This window comes from Oncorhynchus mykiss, chromosome 13 (assembly GCF_057628025.1).
Source record: "Oncorhynchus mykiss isolate SJ-2025 chromosome 13, ASM5762802v1, whole genome shotgun sequence".
Lineage (NCBI taxonomy): Eukaryota > Metazoa > Chordata > Actinopteri > Salmoniformes > Salmonidae > Oncorhynchus > Oncorhynchus mykiss.
This window is the reverse complement of record NC_143034.1, coordinates 72,167,387-72,188,736: the sequence shown is the minus strand read 5'-3', so window position 1 is coordinate 72,188,736 and position 21,350 is coordinate 72,167,387. Positions and strand designations below refer to the sequence as shown.

Below are 21,350 nucleotides of genomic sequence, written 5' to 3'. Positions count from 1 at the left end.
AAAAATCTGCCAACCCTATAGTGGAATAGTTGATCTATTTACCTAGTTGGCTTGCGTGTTCCATGCAAGATAAATATACCTCTCAAGGCGCATTCAAGTTACGAGTGTCATAGGGAGGGAAACCTGCATTCTGACAATGCATAACACATTTTTCAGTTTGCGGGGAAAACAGCAGTTTTAATGGCCTATGTTAAAATCAGTACCAGCTTTCCATCCCTACTTTAACTCCTAAATATGCACAAACTGAACCAAAACCCCGTTTTTTTTCAAAGTCATGGCTATAAACGTTACCACTCCACAATAACCCATGAATGCATGGGGGAGAGTGGGGCTAAATGTAACCTGGGTCTATTGTAGGGTAACGCGGGGTTGAAAACGTGACTTGTGTCATTGGCAAACTTAATGATGGTGTTGGAGTCATGCCTGGCTGTGCAGTCATGAGTGAACAGGGAGTACAGGAGGGGACTGAGCACTCACGTGGCGGATGTGTTGTTACCTACCCTTACCACCTGGGGGCGGCTCATCAGGAAGTCCAGGATCCAGTTGCAGAGGGAGGTGTTTAGTCCCAGGGTGTAGCTCCCTTCAGTAACCACGAGCACAACCGTTCCTTGATTTCAACTGGCGGCTTTCTTCTGTAGTTTTAGTCAGAATTATCACCTTCCGTGAGAACTACAAAGTAAATGAAAAATACAGTTAAGCACACTCTTACAACCTTATCTTACGAGTGACTTATTAGCTTGGTATAACTCTGAAGTGCTTAACTGTATTTTTCATTTACTTTATAGTTCTCACGGAAGGTGATAATTCTGACTAAAACTACAGAATAAAGCCGCCAGTTAAAATCAAGGAACGGTTGTGCTTGTGGTTACTAAAGGGAGCTACAGTGAGAACTCGTTGGCTGCTTATTACAGAAGGGAGGAAATCAAACTTCACACTTATTATTCCTGGCGTGAATTCACACTTCATCCTAACATACACTCTTCAACCTTTATGAACTATACCCAATGACATTAAAACTTAGCTAACGCAGCGCAGGATTGCCTTCCCTCCAAAAGTGTGTTGCTACAATAAGGATCCCCGTTACAACAGTATTAGCTACGTAGTTCCGCTTGTATTATCATTTCCCCCGCACAGCGGACACGTAAACAATTCAAACAAACGACAACGACATAACCTGTAAGTCTAACTGTCAGTTACACAGGGTCCTTATCTTAGTGATGAGCTTTGAGGGCAATGTGGTTTGAACGCTGAGCTATAGTCAATGAACAGCATTCTCATATAGGTGTTCCTTTTACCCAGGTGGGAAAGGGCAGTGTGGAGTGCAATACAGATTGCATTATCTGTGGATCTGTTGGGGCGGTATGCAAATTGGAGTGGGTCTAGGATTTCTGGGATAATGGTGTTGATGTGAGTCATGACCAGCCTTTCAAAGCACTTCATGGCTACAGACGTGCCTTAACCTTGGTCTGAACACCTCCAAAACAAAGGTCATGTGGTTTGGTAAGAAGAATGCCCCTCTCCCCACAGGTGTGATTACTAACTCTGAGGGTTTAGATCTTGAGGTAGTCACCTCATACAAGTACTTGGGAGTATGGCTAGACGGTACACTGTCCTTCTCTCAGCACATATCAATGCTGCAGTCTAAAGTTAAATCTACATTTGGTTTCCTCTATTGTAATCGCTCCTCTTTCACCCCAGCTGCCAAACTAACCCTGATTCAGATGACCATCCTACCCATGGTAGATTACGGAAATGTAGTTTATAGCTCAGCAGGTAAGGGTGCTCTCGAGTGGCTAGATGTTCTTTACCATTCGGCCATCAGATTTGCCACCAATGCGCCACATAACACACATCGCTGCACTCTATACTCCTCTGTAAACTGGTCATCTCTGTATACCCGTCTCAAGACCCACTGGTTGATGCTTATTTATAAAACCCTGTTAGGCCTCACTCCCCCCTATCTGAGATATCTAATACAACACCTGTTCTGCCAGTCACATTCTGTTAAAGGTTCCCAAAGCACACACGTCCCTGGGTCGCTCGTCTTTTCAGTTCGCTGCAGCTAGCGAGTGGAACGAGCTGCAACAAACACTCAAACTAGACAGTTTTATCTCAATCTCTTCATTCAAAGACTCAATCATGGACACTCTTACTGACAGTTGTGGCTGCTTTGCGTGATGTATTGTTGTCTCTACCTTCTTTCCCTTTGTGCTGTTGTCTGTGCCCAATAATGTTTGTACCATGTGCTTCTGCCATGTTGTGTTGCTACCGTGTTGATGTCATGTTGTGCTGCTATCATGTTCTGTTGTTATGTGTTGCTGCTGTGCTACGTTGTTATCTCAGGTCTCTCTTTATGTAGTGTTGTGTTGTCTCTCTTGTCGTAATGTGTGTTTGTCCTTTATTTGTATTTAATGTATTTGTATGATTAATCCCAGCCCCCATCCTCGCTGGAGGCCTTTTACCTTTTGGTAGGCCGTCATTATAATAATAATTTATTCTTAACTGACTTGCCTAGTTAAACAAAAATAAATAAATGTTTAGTTCCAATGCAACTTTTTGTAAAAAAAAAAAGCTGGATTTGATTGCACGAACATTTCCTCAACAGTTGAAAAGTATCACAGTAACATGGAGATCAGATGGACAATAAAACATAGAGACAGAAGTTTTAAACACAGACTCAGGGTCAGATTCATTAACATCTAAGAGCGTTGAAGCTGGAGAATCAACTTCTCCGCTGTTTTTGTCCCGTAGCAACCAGGTTGTAGCAGCGTGAAGCAAACCTTTGCACATGCACAGATATTCTGAGTGAAAGCAACGTCTGGCATCTGCTGTGCTGAGTCTACCTTTAGAATAGACAAATGTTTAATACATATATTGGCTCTTTGTTTTAGGGGTCAATACTCTCAAATGATTCTCTGAGAAGAGAGAAGAGAGGGGCACTGCCTCTAAAATGAGTCTCTCTGGGGAACATGACACCAAAACTAAGAGGTGAGATGAGAATATTGTTTAATAATTTATAAAGAGTTTATTTCCAAAAGAGTTTATTTCCAAAACGTTATATCCACCATTTTTTCACATTTGTGTTTTTTCATCATGCATGGATGCTTACGGAAACCTTCAGTATGACTTCGCTCAGGTTTTGTATTAATATATTTCAGATGTGAATGAAAATGTTTTTTTGTTTTTTAAAAACTATACAGTGCATTCAGAAAGTGTTCAGACCCCTTCACTTTTTCAACATTTTGTTACGTTACAGCCTTATTCTAAAATGTATTACATTTTTTTTTCTAATGCACTGTATATCATTTGTTGAGCTTGAATGGAATGTGTGTATCCTGATTATTGGATTGTGATATGTGGTTGTCTCACCCAGCTATCTTAAGATGAACGCACTTACATATACCATATCTTAATTTGACTCAGTTTATCAAAGCAGGAAAATAATCCTGCAGCAACAGGACATATTAAGTATTATGTTGATTGTAATTAATGGACATTTTTGTAGGGGTTGATCCATTTTTCATTAAAGCTAATCAAGTCTGACAGGAAAATTCCTGCAGTACAGGATTATCAAATTAAGATATAGCAACTGTACTGTAAGAGTCTCTGGGGCCGGTTTCCTGATAGCGATGAAACTTAGACTTATGAGTGTTTTAAGATGCATCTTTCCTACAACGGCCGAAGATGAAACATGCGTTTCCCAAAATGATCCCTTACGTTTTTGAAGCATGTGTCGATGCTGATAGGATCGAAAGAAAGGGAGCGCTGTTCAGCTTTCTCCATTCAGATCTTACCTTAACATTATAATTACTTCACAATAATGACGACGGATCAGCTTCTGGAGAGATATTACCACCTACAGCTGCAAATATTGAGGGGGCTTATTCTAATGTGTACCCAATAAAAGTACAATAAATCGCATATTTGGCACATCATTGCACACATTTTAGTCTTCCAAATCATTGCCTGAGGTAGAGTACCTCATGATAAGCAGTAGACCACACTATCTACCAAGAGAGTTCTCATCTATATTATTCATAGCCATCTATTTACCACCACAAACCGATGCTGGCACTAAGACAGCACTCAACGAGCTGTATCAGGCCATAAGCAAACAAGAAAATGCTCATGCAGAAGCAGGGCTACTATTGGCTGGGGACTTTAATGCAGGCAAAGTGAAATCTGTTTAACCTCATTTCTACCAGCATGTCACATGTGTAACCAGAGGGGGAAAAAACTCTAGACCACCTTTACTACACACACAGAGACACATGCAAAGGTCTCCCTCACCCTCCATTTGGCAAATCTGACCATAATTATATCCTCCTGATTCCTGCTTACAAGCAAAAACTAAAGCAGTAATACGGACATGACAGAGGTACGAGTGTTCAATGGCCCTCAGAAGGAGGAGTACTTTAGGAAGAGATTCAGTGACGAGGACTTGGCCAGCAGAATCATCTCACACATAAAGACATCAAGGAGCCTTCACATCATGTGCCACATTCCAGTCTTCTGTTGGATTTCTGCAATAGTCCTTGAACACATGCTGAAACATAAGAGAGAATAGATGCCCAAGACTCTGACTGACATGTACACACACCTTGCGGTGTTTCATACCAAACAGAAGAATGAAAAGTATCTTGGGAAAGAAGAGACAGGTCCACACTGAAATAAAGAGAGCATTTTTTCATTGGGAAAACTGGCTTTTCAACAGCTTGTGAATGGCAATCTGATTTTCTATGAAGAAGACCTGAAAGAGGCTGGCATTGATGTCAATGAAGCATCAGTGTACTCAGGATTGTGCACACAGCTCTTTAAAGAGGAATGTGGGCTGTACCAGGACAAGGTGTACTGCTTCGTGCATCTGAGCATTCAGGAGTTTCTGGCTGCTGTATATGTGCTCCTCTCATTCATCAACAACAATGAGAATCTAATGGCCAAATTGCAATCAAAGTATAGGAACTTTACTGCACTGTTCAGAGACAAGCCTGAAGTTACATTCTACAAGAGTGCTGTGGATAAAGCCTTACAAAGTGAGACGGGAAACCTGGACCTATTCCTCCGCTTCCTTCTGGGCCTCTCACTGGAGTCCAATCAGAAGCACTTAGGAGGTCTACTGACAAAGACAAGAAGCAGCTCACAGAGCCATGAAGAAACAGTCAAGTACATCAAGGACAAGATCAGAGAGAATCCCTCTCCAGAGAGGTGCATCAATCTGTTCCACTGTCTGAATGAACTGAATGACCATTCTCTAGTGGAGGAGATCCAAAGCTACCTGAGATCAGGAAGTGTCTCAAAATCCAAACTGTCACCTGCACAGTGGTCAGCTCTGGTCTTTGTGTTGCTGACTTCAGAAAAGGAGGTGGATGTGTTTGATCTGAAGAAATACTCCAGATCAGAGGACGGTCTGCTGAGGCTGCTGCCAGTGGTCAAAGCCTCCAGAGTTGCTCTGTGAGTACAAACATGACATTGAAGTACTAATCATCAGGAAGAAATATTCCTTTTAGAGAACTGATATTGAAAAACTATATTGAAAAACATATTGAGTTAATGCATTGATGTTCACATATGTATAACAATATGACCATACATTTGTGGTAGACGGAAGATGAATCTATGTGTTGTTTGAGAGAATAAACCGTTGTCCTTATACACTACTGGTGTTAAATTAACAGTGTTTTTGTGAAATCATGATTATCTCTCTGTCAGGCTGTCAGGCTGTGGGGTCAGTGAGGAAGGCTGTGCTTCTCTGGTCTCAGCTCTGAAGTCAAACCCCTCATACCTGAGAGAGCTGGATCTGAGTAACAATGACCTGAAAGATTCAGGAGTGAAGCTCCTCTCTGCTGGACTTGGGAATCCCCACTGTATAAACTGGAGACTCTGAGGTCAGTATTCCTGTAGATGGTCAACAAGTGAAAACTGTTCACCAGATCCACGTGTTTACCAGGCACACATAATCTACACCATATGTGTTTGGAAAGTGAAGCTTACTGTTTTAAATTTGTCGCTATGCTCCAGCATTTTGGATTTGATATAGAATGTTTCATATTAGGCGACAGTACAGTGTGTTACCTTTTATTTCAGGGTAAAGGTGAAAGGTTAGCATGTTTTGCTGTAGTCTCTGTAAAGCTCTCACTCATTATTATTCATGATTCATACATGATTTTCTTAATCATGGCATCATCAAATTATTTTAGTAGTGTTTAGAAACATGTTATCTACTCACTTAGACAGATGATTAATCCAGTGATCATCCACAATTCCATTACTATTGGGCAAAACATAACCCAAAACCCAACCACAACAAACTGCAAATGCCACCCGCGAGTTTGGGACAAAATACTAAACTTTTGTAAAAAAACTGTTGTAAAAAATATACTGCCACTCCATCTTCACCACCAAATAATAGCAGTGTGATTTTTAATTGATTTTAATCTTTGCAGGCTGTCAGGCTGTGGAGTCACAGAGGAAGGCTGTGCTTCTCTGGTCTCAGCTCTGATGTCAAACCCCTCACACCTGAGAGAGATGGATCTGAGTAACAATGACCTGAAGGATTCAGGAGTGAAGCTGCTCTCTGCTGGACTGGAGAATCCTCACTGTAAACTGGAGACTCTGAGGTCAGTATTCCTGTAGTTGGTCAACAAGTGATAACTGTTCACCAGATCCACATGTGTTTACCAGGCACACATAGTCCACACCATATGTGTTTGGACAGTGAAGCTTACCATTTTAAATTTGGTGCTATGCTCCAGCATTTTGGATTTGAGATTTGTTTCATTTTAGGCGACAGTACAGAATGTCACCTTATCTTTGAGTGTAATGGTGAGAGGTTAGCATGTTTTATTGTAGCCTCTGTTATTGGTAATGATGAGAGGTTAGCATGTTTTGTTTTAGCCTCTGTTATTGGTAATGATGAGAGGTTAGCATGTTTTGTTGTAGTCTCTGTTATTGGTAATGGTGAGAGGTTAGCATGTATTGTTTTAGCCTCTGTTATTGGTAATGGTGAGAGGTTAGCATGTTTTGTTTTAGCCTCTGTTATTGGTAATGATGAGAGGTTAGCATGTTTTGTTTTAGCCTCTGTTATTGGTAATGGTGAGAGGTTAGCATGTTTTGTTTTAGCCTCTGTTATTGGTAATGATGAGCGGTAAGCATGTTTTGATGTATCCTCTGTACCTTTCTCTCATTATTATTTATGATTCATTCATGATTTTTCTTAATCATGGCATCACTAGGATTAATTTAATAGTGTTTAGAAACATGTTATCTACTCACTTAGAAAGAAAATTACTCCAGTTATCATCCACCATTCAGTTACTATTGGACAAAACATAACCCAAAACACAACCAAATCAAGCTTGATGTAGTCATTGTGTGCAAGGAATATGGGACAAAGCACTAAACTTTTGACTACTTTAATACTGTCACACCCTGACCTTAGAACTTTTTATATCTCTATTTTGGTTTGGTGAGGGTGTGATTTGGGTGGGCATTCAATGTTCATTTTTCTATGTTTTGTATTTCTGTGTTTTGGCCTGGTATGGTTCTCAATCAGGGACAGCTGTCTATCGTTGTCTCTGATTGGGAACCGTACTTAGGCAGACTTTTCCCACCTGTGTTTTGTGGGTAGTTATTTTCTGTTTTGTGTTTCTGCACCTGACAGAACTGTTCATTGTCGTTTTGCTCTTTGTTATTTTTGTTCTAGTGTTCAGTTTTAATAAAAATCATGAACACCCACCACGCTGCGTTTTGGTCCGATCCTTCTTCATGCAACGATGACCGTGACAGACCTACCCACCACCAAAGGACCAAGCAGCATGGTAAGGAGGAGCAGCGTGGCCATGAGTATGAGACAACCTGGGAGGAGGTAGAGAGATGGGCGGTCGACCCAGGGAGAGTGCCAGAGCCCGCCTGGGAGTTTATGGAGCAGTGCGAAGAGGGATAGCGGAGGATGGAGTCGGCGAGACGAACACGGCTGGCAAGGAAGCCCGAGGGGCAGCCCCCCCCCCAAAAAAAATTTGAGCCAACTCCCCATGCTTACAGTGGCGGGCGTAGTACTGGTCAGGCACCGTGTTATGCGGTGGAGCTCACGGTGTCTCCAGTACGCGTTCTTAGCCCAGTGCGCTATACATACCAGCTCCCCGCATCTGCCGGGCTAGGGTGAGCATCCAGCCAGGACGGATTGTACCAGCCCTGCTCTCCAGACCTCCAGTATGTCTCTACGGCCCAGGATATCCTGCGCCGGCTCTGCGCACTGTATCTCCAGTGCGTCTGCACAGCCCAGTGCGTCCTGTGCCTGTGCCCCGCACGTGCCGGGCCAAAGTCACCATCCAGCCAGGGCTGGTTGTGCAGGCTCTTAGCTTGAGATCTCCTGTGCGCCTCAACGGCCCAGTGTATCCGGTGCCTCGGCCAAGGGCAAGGCCTCCTGTATGTCTCTCCAGCCGGGTGAGTCCTGTGCCTGCACCTAGAACTAACTCTCCCGTATGTTTCCCCAGCCTGGTGAGCCCTGTGGCAGCTCAACGTACCAGACTGCCCATACGTCTCCTACCTCCAAAGATGTTCCATGGCATGAAGCCTCCAGTGATGATCCATGGCACGAAGCCTCCAGTGATGATCCACGGCACGAAGCCTCCAGTGATGATCCACGGCAAGAAGCCTCCAGTGATGATCCACGGCAAGAAGCCTCCAGTGATGATCCACGGCACGAAGCCTCCAGTGATGATCCACGGCACGAAGCCTCCAATGATGATCCACGGCACGAAGCCTCCAATGATGATCCACGGCACAAAGCCTCCAATGATGATCCACGGCAAGAAGCCTCCAATGATGATCCACGGCAAGAAGCCTCCAATGATGATCCACGGCAAGAAGCCTCCAATGATGATCCACGGCAAGAAGCCTCCAATGATGATCCACGGCAAGAAGCCTCCAATGATGATCCACGGCAAGAAGCCTCCAATGATGATCCACGGCAAGAAGCCTCCAATGATGATCCACGGCAAGAAGCCTCCAATGATGATCCACGGCAAGAAGCCTCCAATGATGATCCACGGCAAGAAGCCTCCAATGATGATCCACGGCAAGAAGCCTCCAATGATGATCCACGGCAAGAAGCCTCCAATGATGATCCACGGCAAGAAGCCTCCAATGATGATCCACGGCAAGAAGCCTCCAATGATGATCCACGGCAAGAAGCCTCCAATGAGGGCCTCCAGCAGCGACGTCCTCCATTCCGGATCCTCCAGCGACAACGGTTGCCAGTCCGGTGTCGGCAGCGAGGGTCCCCACACCTGAGGCGCCACCTAAGCGGGGTGAGCCGGAAGTGGAGCGGGGTCTACGTCCCGCACCAGAGCCACCACCGAGGATAGATGCCCACCCAGACCCTCCCCTATAGGTTCAGGTTTTGCGGTCGGACTCCGCACCTTTTAGAGGGGGGGATAGTGTCACACCCTGACCTTAGAGCGTTTTATGTCTCTATTTTGGTTTAGTCAGGGTGTGATTTGGGTGGGCATTCTATGTTCATTTTTCTATGTTTTGTATTTCTGTGTTTTTACCGGGTATGGTTCTCAATCAGGGACAGCTGTCTATCGTTGTCTCTGATTGGGAACCGTACTTAGGCAGACTTTTCCCACCTGTGTTTTGTGGGTAGTTATTTTCTGTTTTGTGTTTCTGCACCTGACAGAACTGTTCATTGTCGTTTTGCTCTTTGTTATTTTTGTTCTAGTGTTCAGTTTTAATAAAAATCATGAACACCCACCACGCTGCGCTTTGGTCCGATCCTTCTTCATCAGACGACCGTGACAAATACACTATACGTGAATTGGTTTCTGAACTTAAGACTTCTTCAAATGGGGCGAGAAGATACATAAAGTTCTTTCATTTCTAAATGGTGAAAGAGATATGTATGAAAATCCCTTGAATAAAAGGTGACATTATACTGTCACCTCATAGGAAACATTTGATCTAAAATGCTGGAGACATGTTTAGAATGTTAGCTTCAATGTCAAAATAGGAATGATGTGGGCTGTAAATTGTATTCATTATAAGTATCTAGTTGTCCCATTTGAAGAAGTTGTAATTATTTAGACACATTCACTTATATTGTATAATTAAAATAGTCAAAAGTTAGTCAAAAAAATTGTCAAAAGTTTAGTATATATTCCTTGCCTGCAGTGTTAACCTCAAGCTTGTGACTCTACAAACTTGTTGAAGGCATTTGCAGTTTGTTTTGGATGATGTTTTTCCCCAATAGAAACTGAATGGTGAATAACGTCCTGTGTCATTTTGGAGTCACTTCACTTGTATTGTAAGAATAGAAAATGTTTCTGAACACTTCTACATTCATGTGGATGCTACCATGATTATGAATAATCATTAATTAATTGTAAATGATGAATGAAAACGTTACAGAGACATATTGTAATTACTTCGCCACCATGGCCTATTTATTTCCTTAACTTTCCTCATTTGCACTCACTGTATATAGACTTTTTGTTTTCTTTTGTTCTACTGTATTATTGACTGCATGTTTGTTTTATTCCATGTGTAACTCTGTGTTGTTGTATGTGTCGATATTGCTACGCTTTATCTTGGCCAGGTCGCAGTTGTAAATGAGAACTTGTTCTCAACTAGCCTACCTGGTTAAATAAATAAAACACATGCCCCCTCTGTTATTTGTAATGGTGAGATGTTAGCTGTTTTATTGTAGCCTCTGTAACTTTCTCGCTCATTTTTCATGATTGATTCCCTATTTTTCTTAATTATATCATCAGGATTATTTTAGTAGTGTTTAGAAACATGTTATCTACTCACTTAGGCAGAAGATTAATCCAGTCATCATCCACTATTCAGTTACTATTGGGCAAAACATAACCCAAAACAAACTGCTAATGCAGCCAACGAGTGTGGGACCAAATAATATACTTTTGATTACTTTAATACAGTGAATTGGTCAGAATACGTATGACTTATTCAAATGGGGGGAGTAGATACATAATGTGCTTTCATTCCGTCAAATAAAAGGTGACATGTGTACTTCGTATTTTTCTCTCTACAGGCAATACTTTGATAATTTGTCATTTGTAATATTATATACATTTATGAATAGATATGGCAGGTTTTAGGACACTGATATATCTGAATATGTTGAAGATTTTGTCCACCAAAGAATAGCAGTGTGAATTTAAAATTATTTTACTCTTTGCAGGCTGTCAGGCTGTCTAGTCACAGAGGAAGGCTGTGCTTCTCTGGTCTCAGCTTTGAAGTCAAACCTATCACACCTGAGAGAGCTGGACCTGAGCTACAATCACCCAGGAGACTCAGGAGTCATACTGCTCTCTGCTGGACTGGAGGATCCACACTGCAGACTGAAGAAACTCAAGTATGTAGAGTGTTTATGTCAATGTTCATATCAGACATGTTTAAGTTATCAGGCTAGTTAAAACCTGTTAGGTTAGGGGGCAGCATATGTCACTTTTTGATTAATTGTGTGCCCAAACTGAACTGCCTCCTACTCTGTCCTAGATGCTAATATATGCATAATATTAGTAGTATTGGTTTGAAAACACTCTGAAGTTTCTAAAACTGTTTGAATGTCTGTGAGTATAACAGAACTCATATGCCAAGCAAAAACCTGAGAAGAAATCCAAACAGGAAGTGAGAAGTCGAATTTCAAAGCAGAGACTATTTAAATCCCTGATAGTTATGGATGTGGATGCACTTCCCAGGGCTTCCACTAGATGTCACCGTCTTTAGATCCTAGTTTTAAGATTATACTATAAAGGAGGGGCTCATTAGACCCCTTTTAGTGAGGGGTCTGTCAGAGCGCCTCAGTCTCATGAAGCGCACTCCAGAGAGAGTATCCACTCGTTCCAGGGCTTTTATTCAGACAATGAAATTCTCCGGTTGGAACCTTATTGATGATATTTGTTAAAAACATCCTCAAGATTGATTGCAGACATGTTTGACTTGTTCATACGACCTGTAAAGGAACTTTTTGAGTTTTTGTCATGGAGGAAATGGTCGCGCCTCCATGAAGATGGATTACTGGGCTGAACACGCTAAATGAAGGGCTTTATGGAACTTTATGGAACAAATCAGTCATTTATTGTCGAACTGGGATTCCTTGGAGTGCCTTCTGATGAAGATCATCAAAGGTAAGTGAATATTTATAGTGGTTTTTCTAACTAATGGTGACTCCAAGATGGCGGAATTTTCAAATTGTTTATAAACAGGTGCCGAGCTCCGTTCTCAGATTATGCTTTTTCCGTAAATTGAAAAAAAATCTGGCACAGCGGTTGCATAGAGGATCAGTCTATCTTTAATTATGTGAATAACACTTGGATCTTTTATCAATGTTTATTATGAGTATTTCTGGGAAAATCACCGGATGTTTTGGAATCAAAATATTACTGCACGTAACGCACCAATGTAAACTGAGATTTATATAAATATGCACATTATCGAACATGATGATGTCCTATGAGTGTCATCTGATGAAGATCATCAAAGGTTAGGGATTCATTTCATCTATATTTCTGCATTTTGTGCTTCCTTTCTTTGGCTGGAAAATGGCAGTGTGTGTTTTTGTGACTTGACTATGACCTAACATAATCATATGTGGTGCTTTCGTTGTAAATAATTTTTGAAATCGGACAACATGGGTAGATTAACAAGATGTGTATCTTTCATGCTGTATTGGACTTGTTAATGTGTGAAAGTTACATATTTACAAAAAATATTTTTGAATTTCACGCATGCTTTTTCAGCTGAATTTTGAGGTGCGGTTCCGCTAGCGCTTGTCCTAGACAGGTTTTAAGCCAAACATTCTTACCCCCACTCGGACAAAGTTATATGCTGTGTGTGTGTGTGTGTGTGTGTGTGTGTGTGTGTGTGTGTGTGTGTGTGTGTGCGTGTGTGTGTTAACATGTATCACTCAATGAGTGTCTGTTCTTCTGCTTACCTCCACAGTGTGGAACATGGTGGAGAGTACACAATGAAACCAGGGCTTAGAAAATGTGAGTGTTGACTGCTGTGAAGTATATGACTAAGAATAAGTCTTAATTCAAGTTCAGTCAAAGACCACCATCATTACTTACTTGGTCATATTAAATATAAGCTGTAGTTCTACAGAAGCAGAAATCAGAGACACCAAAGTGTTGGGAAGAGTTACTTTGACAATGTGCTTGTCTGTGGATGTGTGTGGCGTATTTGTGCTACATAAGAAGTGTGTGTGTGTGTGTGTGTGTGTCTGTGTGTGTGTGTTCATACAGGTGTGTGTGAGTGTGTGTAATTAATGGGAATAAATGTGTTTTATATTACCATACAGTATAACACATAACTGTCATGTATTGTCATGTTGTGTCTTTCTGTCCTTTCCTTTCACCCTGTCTCCCTCTGCTGGTCGTATTAGGTTACCTTTTCTCCCCCGCTTTCCCCCAGCTGTTCCTTGTCTCCTCCTAACTACCCATTCACCCCGTTTCCCACCTGTTCCCTTTTTCCCTCTGATTAGGTCCCTATATCTCTCTCTGTTTCTGCTCCTGTCTTTGTCGGATTCTTGTTTGTTGTGTTTCATGCCTGAACCAGACTATCGTCATGTTTGCTGTAACCTTGTCCTGTCCTGTCGGAATCTGCCGGTCTGTCTGAACCTACCTATGTTTGGTTATTAAAGAAGCTCTGTTAAGTTAATTCGCTTTTGGGTCCTCATTCACTCACCGTGACACATAACCATTCAACAAGTCTCAAGTTACATGAACTTCTTCTTTTGAAACCTAGAAACATCTACATTAAATTAATTGGTGAAAAGTGAGTTAACAATCTCACGTGAATGATGATGATGATTTCTAATATTGTGTCTGGTTTCACCCATCAGATGCCTGTGATCTCACACTGGACCCAAACACAGTACACAAACACCTCTCTCTGTCTGAGGAAAACAGAAAGGTGACATGGAGGATAGAGAAGCAGCTGTATCCTGATCACCCAGAGAGATTTGACTACTGGAGCCAGGTGCTGTGTAGAGAGGGTCTGACTGGGCGCTGTTACTGGGAGGTAGAGTGGAGTGGGAGAGAGGCTAATATAGGAGTGACATATAAAGGAATCAACAGGAGAGGAAGGGTTAAGGACTGTGGGCTTGGATCCAATGACAAGTCCTGGAGTCTGGACTGCTCTGACAACAGTTACTCTGCCTGTCACAATAATAATCCCACTACCATAGACGTCCCATCCTCCAGCTCCCACAGAGTAGCAGTGTATCTGGACTGGCCAGCCGGCACTCTGTCCTTCTACAGAGTCTCCTCTGACACACTGACCCACCTGCACACATTCCACACCACATTTACTGAGCCCCTCTATCCAGGGTTTAATGTTTGGTATGACTCTTCAGTGTCCCTGTGTCAGGTGGTCCCTGTGTCAAACACAACATGATGTTTCACTCTGGTCATGTGTTTTATGTTTGAAATTTAAATATGACATTTAAATACATGGAGTAACACACACACACACCAGTTTGGTCCGGTTTATTCCTGTAAATAATAACCATGGTAACTCTGTGTCTGTCTCTTTCTGTGATCCTGAACCCTGTGAGAACGGTTCAGATGCACCACACACACTGGACACACATACACAAATACACACTGGACACACACACATGCTGGACACACACACACAAATACACACTGAACACACACACACACACACACACAAATACACACACTTGACACAGACAAACTGGACACACTTACCACTCACACACAAACTGGACACACTCACCACTCACACACACTCACACTGGACACACACTTGACACATACACAGGACACACACAAAAACACACTGGACACACATAAAAACACACTGGACATACACAAAACACACACACACTGGACACACAGGGAGGAGGTCAGGGCTCTGGGAGTGTGGTGCCAGGAAAATAACCTCTCACTTAATGCCAACAAAACTAAGGAGATGGACAGAGGCCCCCCCTTTCCACATCGATGATTTAATTTTGGATTGGAGATGTTTGATATGAGTCGACAAGGAGAGTTTACAGTCTAGCCAGACACCTAGGTGTTTGTATTTGTCCACGTATTCTAGGCCAGAACCGTCCAGAGTAGTGATGCTAGTCGGGCGGGCAGGTGCGGGCAGTGAACGGTTGAAAAGCATGCATTTGGTTTTGCTAGCACTTAAGAGCAGTTGGAGGCCACGGAAGGAGTGTTGTATGGCATTGAAGCTTGTTTGGGGATTAGTTAACACAGGGTCCAAAGAAGGGTCAGATGTATACAGAATGGTGTCGTCTGCGTAGAGGTGGCTCAGGGAATCGCCCGCGGCAAGAGCGACATCGTTGATATATACAGAGAAAAGAGTCAGCCCGAGAATTGAACCCTGTGGTACCCCCATAGAGACTTCCATATGTCCGGACAACAGACCCTCTAGATTTTACACACTGAACTCTGCCTGCGAAGTAGTTGGTGAACCAGGCAAGGCAGTCATTTGAGAAACCAAGGCTATTGAGTCTGCTGATAAGAATACGGTGATTGACAGAGTCAAAAGCCTTGGCCAGGTCAATGAAGATGGCTGCACAGTACTGTCTTTTATCGATGGCGGTTATGATATTATTTAGTACCTTGAGCGTGGCTGAGGTGAACCCGTGACCAGCTCGGAAACCGGATTGCACAGCGGAGAAGGTACGGTGGGATTCGAAATGGTCAGTGATCTGTTTATTAACTTGGCTTTCAAAGACTTTAGAAAGGCAGGGCAGGATGGATATAGGTCTGTAACAGTTTGGGTCTAGAGTGTCACCCCCTTTGAAGAGGAGGATGATTGCGGCAGCTTTCCAATCTTTAGGGATCTCCGCCGAAAAGAAAGAGAGGTTGAACAGACTGGTAATAGGGGTTGCAACAATGACGGCGGATCATTTTAGAAAGAGAGGGTTCAGATTGTCTAGCTCAGCTGATTTGTACGGGTCCAGGTTTTACAGCTCTTTCAGAACATCTGCGATCTAGATTTGGGTGAAGGAGAAGCTGGGGAGGCTCGGGCAAGTAGCTGCGAGGGGTGCGGAGCTGTTGGCCGGGGTTGGGGTAGACAGGAAGAAAGCATGGCCAGCTGTAGATAAATGCTTATTGAAATGTTTGATTATCATCGCCTAGCCTCAGTGCAGTGGGCAGCTGGGAGGGGGTGCTCTTGTTCTCCATGGACTTTACAGTGTCCCAAAACTTTTTGGAGTTAGAGCTGCAGGATTCAAATTTCTGTTTGAAAAAGCTAGCCTTTGCTTTCCTGACTGACTGTGTGTATCGGTTCCTGACTTCCCTGAACAGTTGCATATCACGGGGACTATTCGATGCTATTGCAGTCCGCCACAGGATGTTTTTGTGCTGGTCAAGGGCAGTCAGGTCTGGAGTGAACTAAGGGCGATATCTGTTCTTAGTTGTACATTTTTTGAAAGGGGCATGCTTATTTAAGATGGTGAGGAAATTACTTTTAAAGAACGTCCAGGCATCCTCGACTGACGGGATGAGGTCAATATCCTTCCAGGATACCTGGGCCAGGTCGATTAGAAAGGCCTGTGTTTTAGGGAGCGTTTAACAGTGATGAGGGGTGGTCGTTTGACCGCGGAACCATAGCGGATGCAGGCAATGAGGCAGTGATCACTGAGATCCTGATTGAAAACATCAGAGGTGTATTTGTAGTGCAAGTTGGTCAGGATAATATCTATGAGGTTGCCCATGTTTATGGATTAGGGCTGTGCCTGGTGGTTTCCTTGATAATTTGTGTGAGATTGAGGGCATCTAGCTTAGGTTGTAGTACTGCTGGGTTGTTAAGTATATCCCATTTTAGGTCACCTAACAGAACGAACTTTGAAGATAGATCGGGGGCAATCAATTCACATATGGTTTCCAGAGCACAGCTGGGAGCTGAAGGGGGGGTGGAGGGGGGAGGCTATACCAAATCAAATCAAATCAAATGTATTTGTCACATACACATGGTTAGCAGATGTTAATGCGAGTGTAGCGAAATGCTTGTACTTCTAGTTCCGACAATGCAGTAATAACCAACGTGTAAATGAACCTAACAATTTCAAAAGTACTACCTTCTACACACAAGTATAAAGGGATAAAGAATATGTACATAAAGATATATGAATGAGTGATGGTACAGAACGGCATAGGCAAGATGCAGTAGATGGTATTGAGTACAGTATATACATATGAGATGAGTAATGTAGGGTATGTAAACAAAGTGGCATGGTTTAAAGTGGCTAGTGATACATGTATTGCATAAAGATGCAGTAGATGATATAGAGTACAGAATATACATATACATATGAGATGAGTAACGTAGGGTATGTAAACATTATATTAAGTAGCATTGTTTAAAGTGGCTAGTGATATATTTTACATACATTTTCATCAATTCCCATTATTAAAGTGGCTGGAGTTGAGTCAGTGTGTTGGCAGCAGCCACTCAATGTTAGTGGTGGCTGTTTAACAGTCTGATGGCCTTGAGATAGAAGCTGTTTTAAGGTCTCTCGGTCTCTGCTTTGATGCACCTGTACTGACCTCGCCTTCTGGATGATAGCGGGGTGAACAGGCAGTGGCTCGGGTGGTTGTTGTCCTTGATGATCTTTATGGCCTTCCTGTGACATCGGGTGGTGTAGGTGTCCTGGAGGGCAGGTAGTTTGCCCCCGGTGATATGCGTTGTGCAGACCTCACTACCCTCTGGAGAGCCTTACGGTTGTGGGCGGAGCAGTTGCCGTACCAGGCGGTGATACAGCCCGACAGGATGCTCTCGATTGTGCATCTGTAGAAGTTTGTGAGTGCTTTTGGTGACCAGGCGGCAACAGTGAGAGACTTATTTCTGGAGAGATTCATTTTTAAAATTAGAAACTCAAACTGTTTGGGCATAGTCCTGGAAAGTATGACAGAACTTTGCAAGCTATCTCTGCAGTAGATTTCAACTCCTCCCCCTTTGGCAGTTCTATCTTGACGGAAAGTGTTGTAGTTTGGTATGGAAATCTCAGAATATTTGGTGGCCTTCCTAAACCAGGATTCAGACACAGCAAGGACATCAGGGTTGGCAGAGTGTGCTAAAGCAGTGAGTAAAACAAACTTAGGGAGGAGGCTTCTGATGTTAACATGCATGAAACCAAGGCTTTTTTGATTACAGAATTCAACAAATGAGTGCCTGGGGACATGCAGGGCCAGGGATAGCCTCCACATCACCCGAGGAACAGAGGAGGAGTAGGATGAGGGTATGGCTAAAGGATAGCAAAACTGGTCATCTAGTGCGTTGGGGACAGAGAATAAAAGGAGCAGATTTCTGGGCGTGGTAGAATAGATTCAGGGCATAATGTGCAGACAGTGGAATGGTGGGGTGTGGGTACAGTGGAGGTAAGCCCAGGCACTGAGTGATGATAAGAGAGGTTGCATCTCTGGACACGTTGGTTATGCTGGGTGAGGTCACCGCATGTGTGAAAGGTGGGACAAAGGAGGTATCTAAGGCATGTACAGTGGGGCTAGGGGCTCCGCAGTAAACTAAAACAATGATAATTATCCTAAACAACAGATGACGGTCAACAAGCCCGAAAGGATGAATTTCGACTATACCAGCCAGAATATAGCATGAGCTTTAAAGTATGGCAACGTGGTATGAACTTTGAACTCTTATTCACTAAAGGAGTGATACCTCCTAGCCGTCGCGTTAGCACAGCAACTGTAGACGAGGGTTAAGTGTGGATCGACAGAGAATCTGTTCTACCACTCGACGACGGTACTATCAAGTATCCATTCTACCACCAGACACTCTTCAAAGGATAGCAAGGCCTTCCATCTACGACCAACCGACCAAAGCGCAGCTCAGAGTAAATATTTTTTGCATTCTCCTTTTTCAAATGGTAATTTAGAATGTATAAGATACTGTATTTACGATAGCATAGCTTCTCCCTTTGTTCCTCAGTCTTCCTGCTCTTTCACTCAAACCCTCCTCCCCATTTCTTTGTGTAACCAGCCGCTATATCGGCTCCGTTCACCAGGTCCATCAATGCATGATTCATTCTGTGTACATGTAATTCTGTGTGATTATTTCGGTACTTAGTAAATAAATAATTAAACCAATTTTTGTATTGCTGATTCAACTTGTTAGCCAGGGTTCGTAAAGATAACCAAGAATGTACAACTTTCAGATGAGACTAAATAATGTGAGGATTAAATATCGACTGCTGCTGAGGTAAAAGATTACCAGGTCTTAAAGAGTTTATTCGGAAGATAACAGCTATATAAAAAAAATTTCGTGGTGCCCCGATTTTCTAGTTAATTATTGACCTGATTAGCTTAATCAGGTAACATTAATTACAGAGAAATGATTTTATAGAATCGCGTGTCATATCATTTGATCCGGCATAGCCAAAGACACGACACCACTATGTTGGTTTGACTCTGTGTGAGGAGGAAGAAGGTCCTGGTGGAAGTTACTATATAACCTAGGACTAATCCTGTCTAACTCTAATGAACACCACCATGTTGTTATGACTGTGTGAGGAGGAAGGATGTCCTGAGGGTAGTTACTATATAACCTAGGACTCATCCTGTCTAACTCTAATGAACACCACTATGTTGTTATGACTCTGTGTGAGGAGGAAGGATGTCCTGATGGAAGTTACTATATGAGGGAAAGGGGGCTACCTAGTCAGTTGTAAAACTGAACACGTTGAACCGAAGCATGCCTACCACATGTATCCCATCCACTGAATTGGAGAGGTGCGGGGGGCTGCCTTATTCGACATCAATGTCATCGGTACCCTGGAAGCAGTTGTTGAGGGGGTTAACTGCCTTACTCAAGGGCAGAATGTCATATTTTTCCACCTTGCCAGCTCGGGATTTGAACCAGCGATATTTCGGTTACTGGCCCAATGCACTTAACAGCGAAGGCTACCTGCTGCCGAATAGGGTTGCAGAATTCTGGTAACTTTACCCAAATTCCCAGGTTTTCCAGAAATCCTACTTGGAGGATTCCCGGGTGTCCTACTTATTCCCTCCTAATTTGGAGAAATATGCAACATTAACATATAACCTAGAAGTCATCCTGTCTAACCGTAACCAGGTCAAACAGCAGCAGGGGAAATGTGCAACATTAAACATATAACCTTGAAGTCATCCTGTCTAACCCTAACAAGGTCAAACAGCAGCAGGGGAAATGTGCAACATTAACATATAACCTTGAAGTCATCCTGTTTAACCCTAACAAGGTCAAACAGAAACAGGGGAAATGTGCAACATTAACATATAACCTATACGTGTCACACACTGATCTGTTCCACCTGTCTTTGTGCTTGTCTCCACCCCCTCAGGTGTCACCCACCTTCTCCATTATCCTCAGTGTATTTATACCTGTTTTCTCTGTTTGTCTGTTGCCAGTTCATTTTGTTTGTCAAATTTACCAGCATTTTCACCTTGCTCCTGTCTGGTTCTAGTTCCTGTTTTCTAGTTTTCCCGTTTTTTTTTACCTTTCTGCCTGCCCTGACCCTATTCTGTACCTCGTCACACCACACTGGATTATTAACATCTGCCTGCCCTGACCCTGTCCCTGTCCCTGTCCCTGTCCCTGTCCCTGACCCTGACCCTGTTCTGTACCTCGTCACACCACACTGGATTACTAACCTCTGCCTGCCCTGACCCTGACCCTGCTCTGTACCCCGTCACACCACACTGGATTACTGATCCCTGCCCTGACCCTGTTCTGTACCTCGTCACACCACACTGGATTACTAACATCTGCCTGCCCTGACCCTGTTCTGTACCTCGTCACACCACACTGGATTATAAACATCTGCCTGCCCTGACCCTGACCCTGTTCTGTACCTCGTCACACCACACTGGATTACTAACATCTGCCTGCCCTGACCCTGACCCTGCTCTGTACCCCGTCACACCACACTGGATTACTGATCCCTGCCCTGACCCTGTTCTGTACCTCGTCACACCACACTGGATTACTAACATCTGCCTGCCCTGACCCTGACCCTGTTCTGCACCTCGTCACACCACACTGGATTATTAACCTCTGCCTGCCCTGACCCCGAGACTGCCTGCTGTTCTGTACCTTAGGGACTCTGATCTGGATTACTGACCCCTGCCTGCCCTCTGTTATAGTAAAAAGCGTGTGTTACTTCTCCACTGCCTTCTTCAGGGTCTTCTCCTAAAATGTGATAGACTACAGGGTAAAGGCATCAGCAGGCTTCAGTTCGGCTGAACTCGGCTAGCAGAACTGAACAAAAAAATTGGCAACAGTACTGTTTGTCCCTTTTGAGACGCAGTAACCAGTATACACTTCCTCAAAATAGTCAGAATTATTCTGAGATA

General features: G+C 43.3%; 3 protein-coding genes across 3 annotated transcripts; all 3 read left to right on the top strand.

The window, feature by feature from the left end:
* Nucleotides 1-6,443: 6,443 nt before the first annotated feature.
* On the top strand, nt 6,444-11,528 carry LOC149978995 (ribonuclease inhibitor-like). Its single transcript, XM_090197502.1, has 2 exons — nt 6,444-6,617; nt 11,204-11,528. The coding sequence occupies exons 1-2, from the start codon at nt 6,499-6,501 to the stop codon at nt 11,436-11,438; spliced, it is 354 nt and encodes a 117-aa protein (XP_090053628.1). The 5' UTR covers nt 6,444-6,498; the 3' UTR covers nt 11,439-11,528.
* Nucleotides 7,773-9,391, top strand: LOC149978996 (uncharacterized). The gene is made up of 3 exons (XM_090194541.1): nt 7,773-7,817; nt 8,113-9,130; nt 9,204-9,391. The coding sequence occupies exons 1-3, from the start codon at nt 7,773-7,775 to the stop codon at nt 9,389-9,391; spliced, it is 1,251 nt and encodes a 416-aa protein (XP_090050667.1).
* Nucleotides 11,529-12,966: 1,438 nt separating the features above from the next.
* On the top strand, nt 12,967-14,655 carry LOC149978994 (stonustoxin subunit beta-like). Its single transcript, XM_090197525.1, has 2 exons — nt 12,967-13,013; nt 13,868-14,655. The coding sequence occupies exons 1-2, from the start codon at nt 12,992-12,994 to the stop codon at nt 14,419-14,421; spliced, it is 576 nt and encodes a 191-aa protein (XP_090053651.1). The 5' UTR covers nt 12,967-12,991; the 3' UTR covers nt 14,422-14,655.
* The last annotated feature ends 6,695 nt before the right edge of the window (nt 14,656-21,350 follow it).

Bases quoted from the DNA above. Each gene is read 5' to 3' on its own strand.
- LOC149978994 (XM_090197525.1), top strand. From the start codon at position 12,992: ATGAAACCAGGGCTTAGAAAAT. The intron at 13,014-13,867 runs GTGAGTGTTGAC...TTCACCCATCAG, and splicing joins GAAACCAGGGCTTAGAAAAT to ATGCCTGTGATCTCACACTG.
- LOC149978995 (XM_090197502.1), top strand. From the start codon at position 6,499: ATGTCAAACCCCTCACACCTGAGAGAGATGGATCTGAGTAACAATGAC. The intron at 6,618-11,203 runs GTCAGTATTCCT...TACTCTTTGCAG, and splicing joins TGTAAACTGGAGACTCTGAG to GCTGTCAGGCTGTCTAGTCA.
- LOC149978996 (XM_090194541.1), top strand. From the start codon at position 7,773: ATGACCGTGACAGACCTACCCACCACCAAAGGACCAAGCAGCATG. The intron at 7,818-8,112 runs GTAAGGAGGAGC...ACGCGTTCTTAG, and splicing joins CCAAAGGACCAAGCAGCATG to CCCAGTGCGCTATACATACC. The intron at 9,131-9,203 runs GCAAGAAGCCTC...GCCTCCAATGAG, and splicing joins GCCTCCAATGATGATCCACG to GGCCTCCAGCAGCGACGTCC.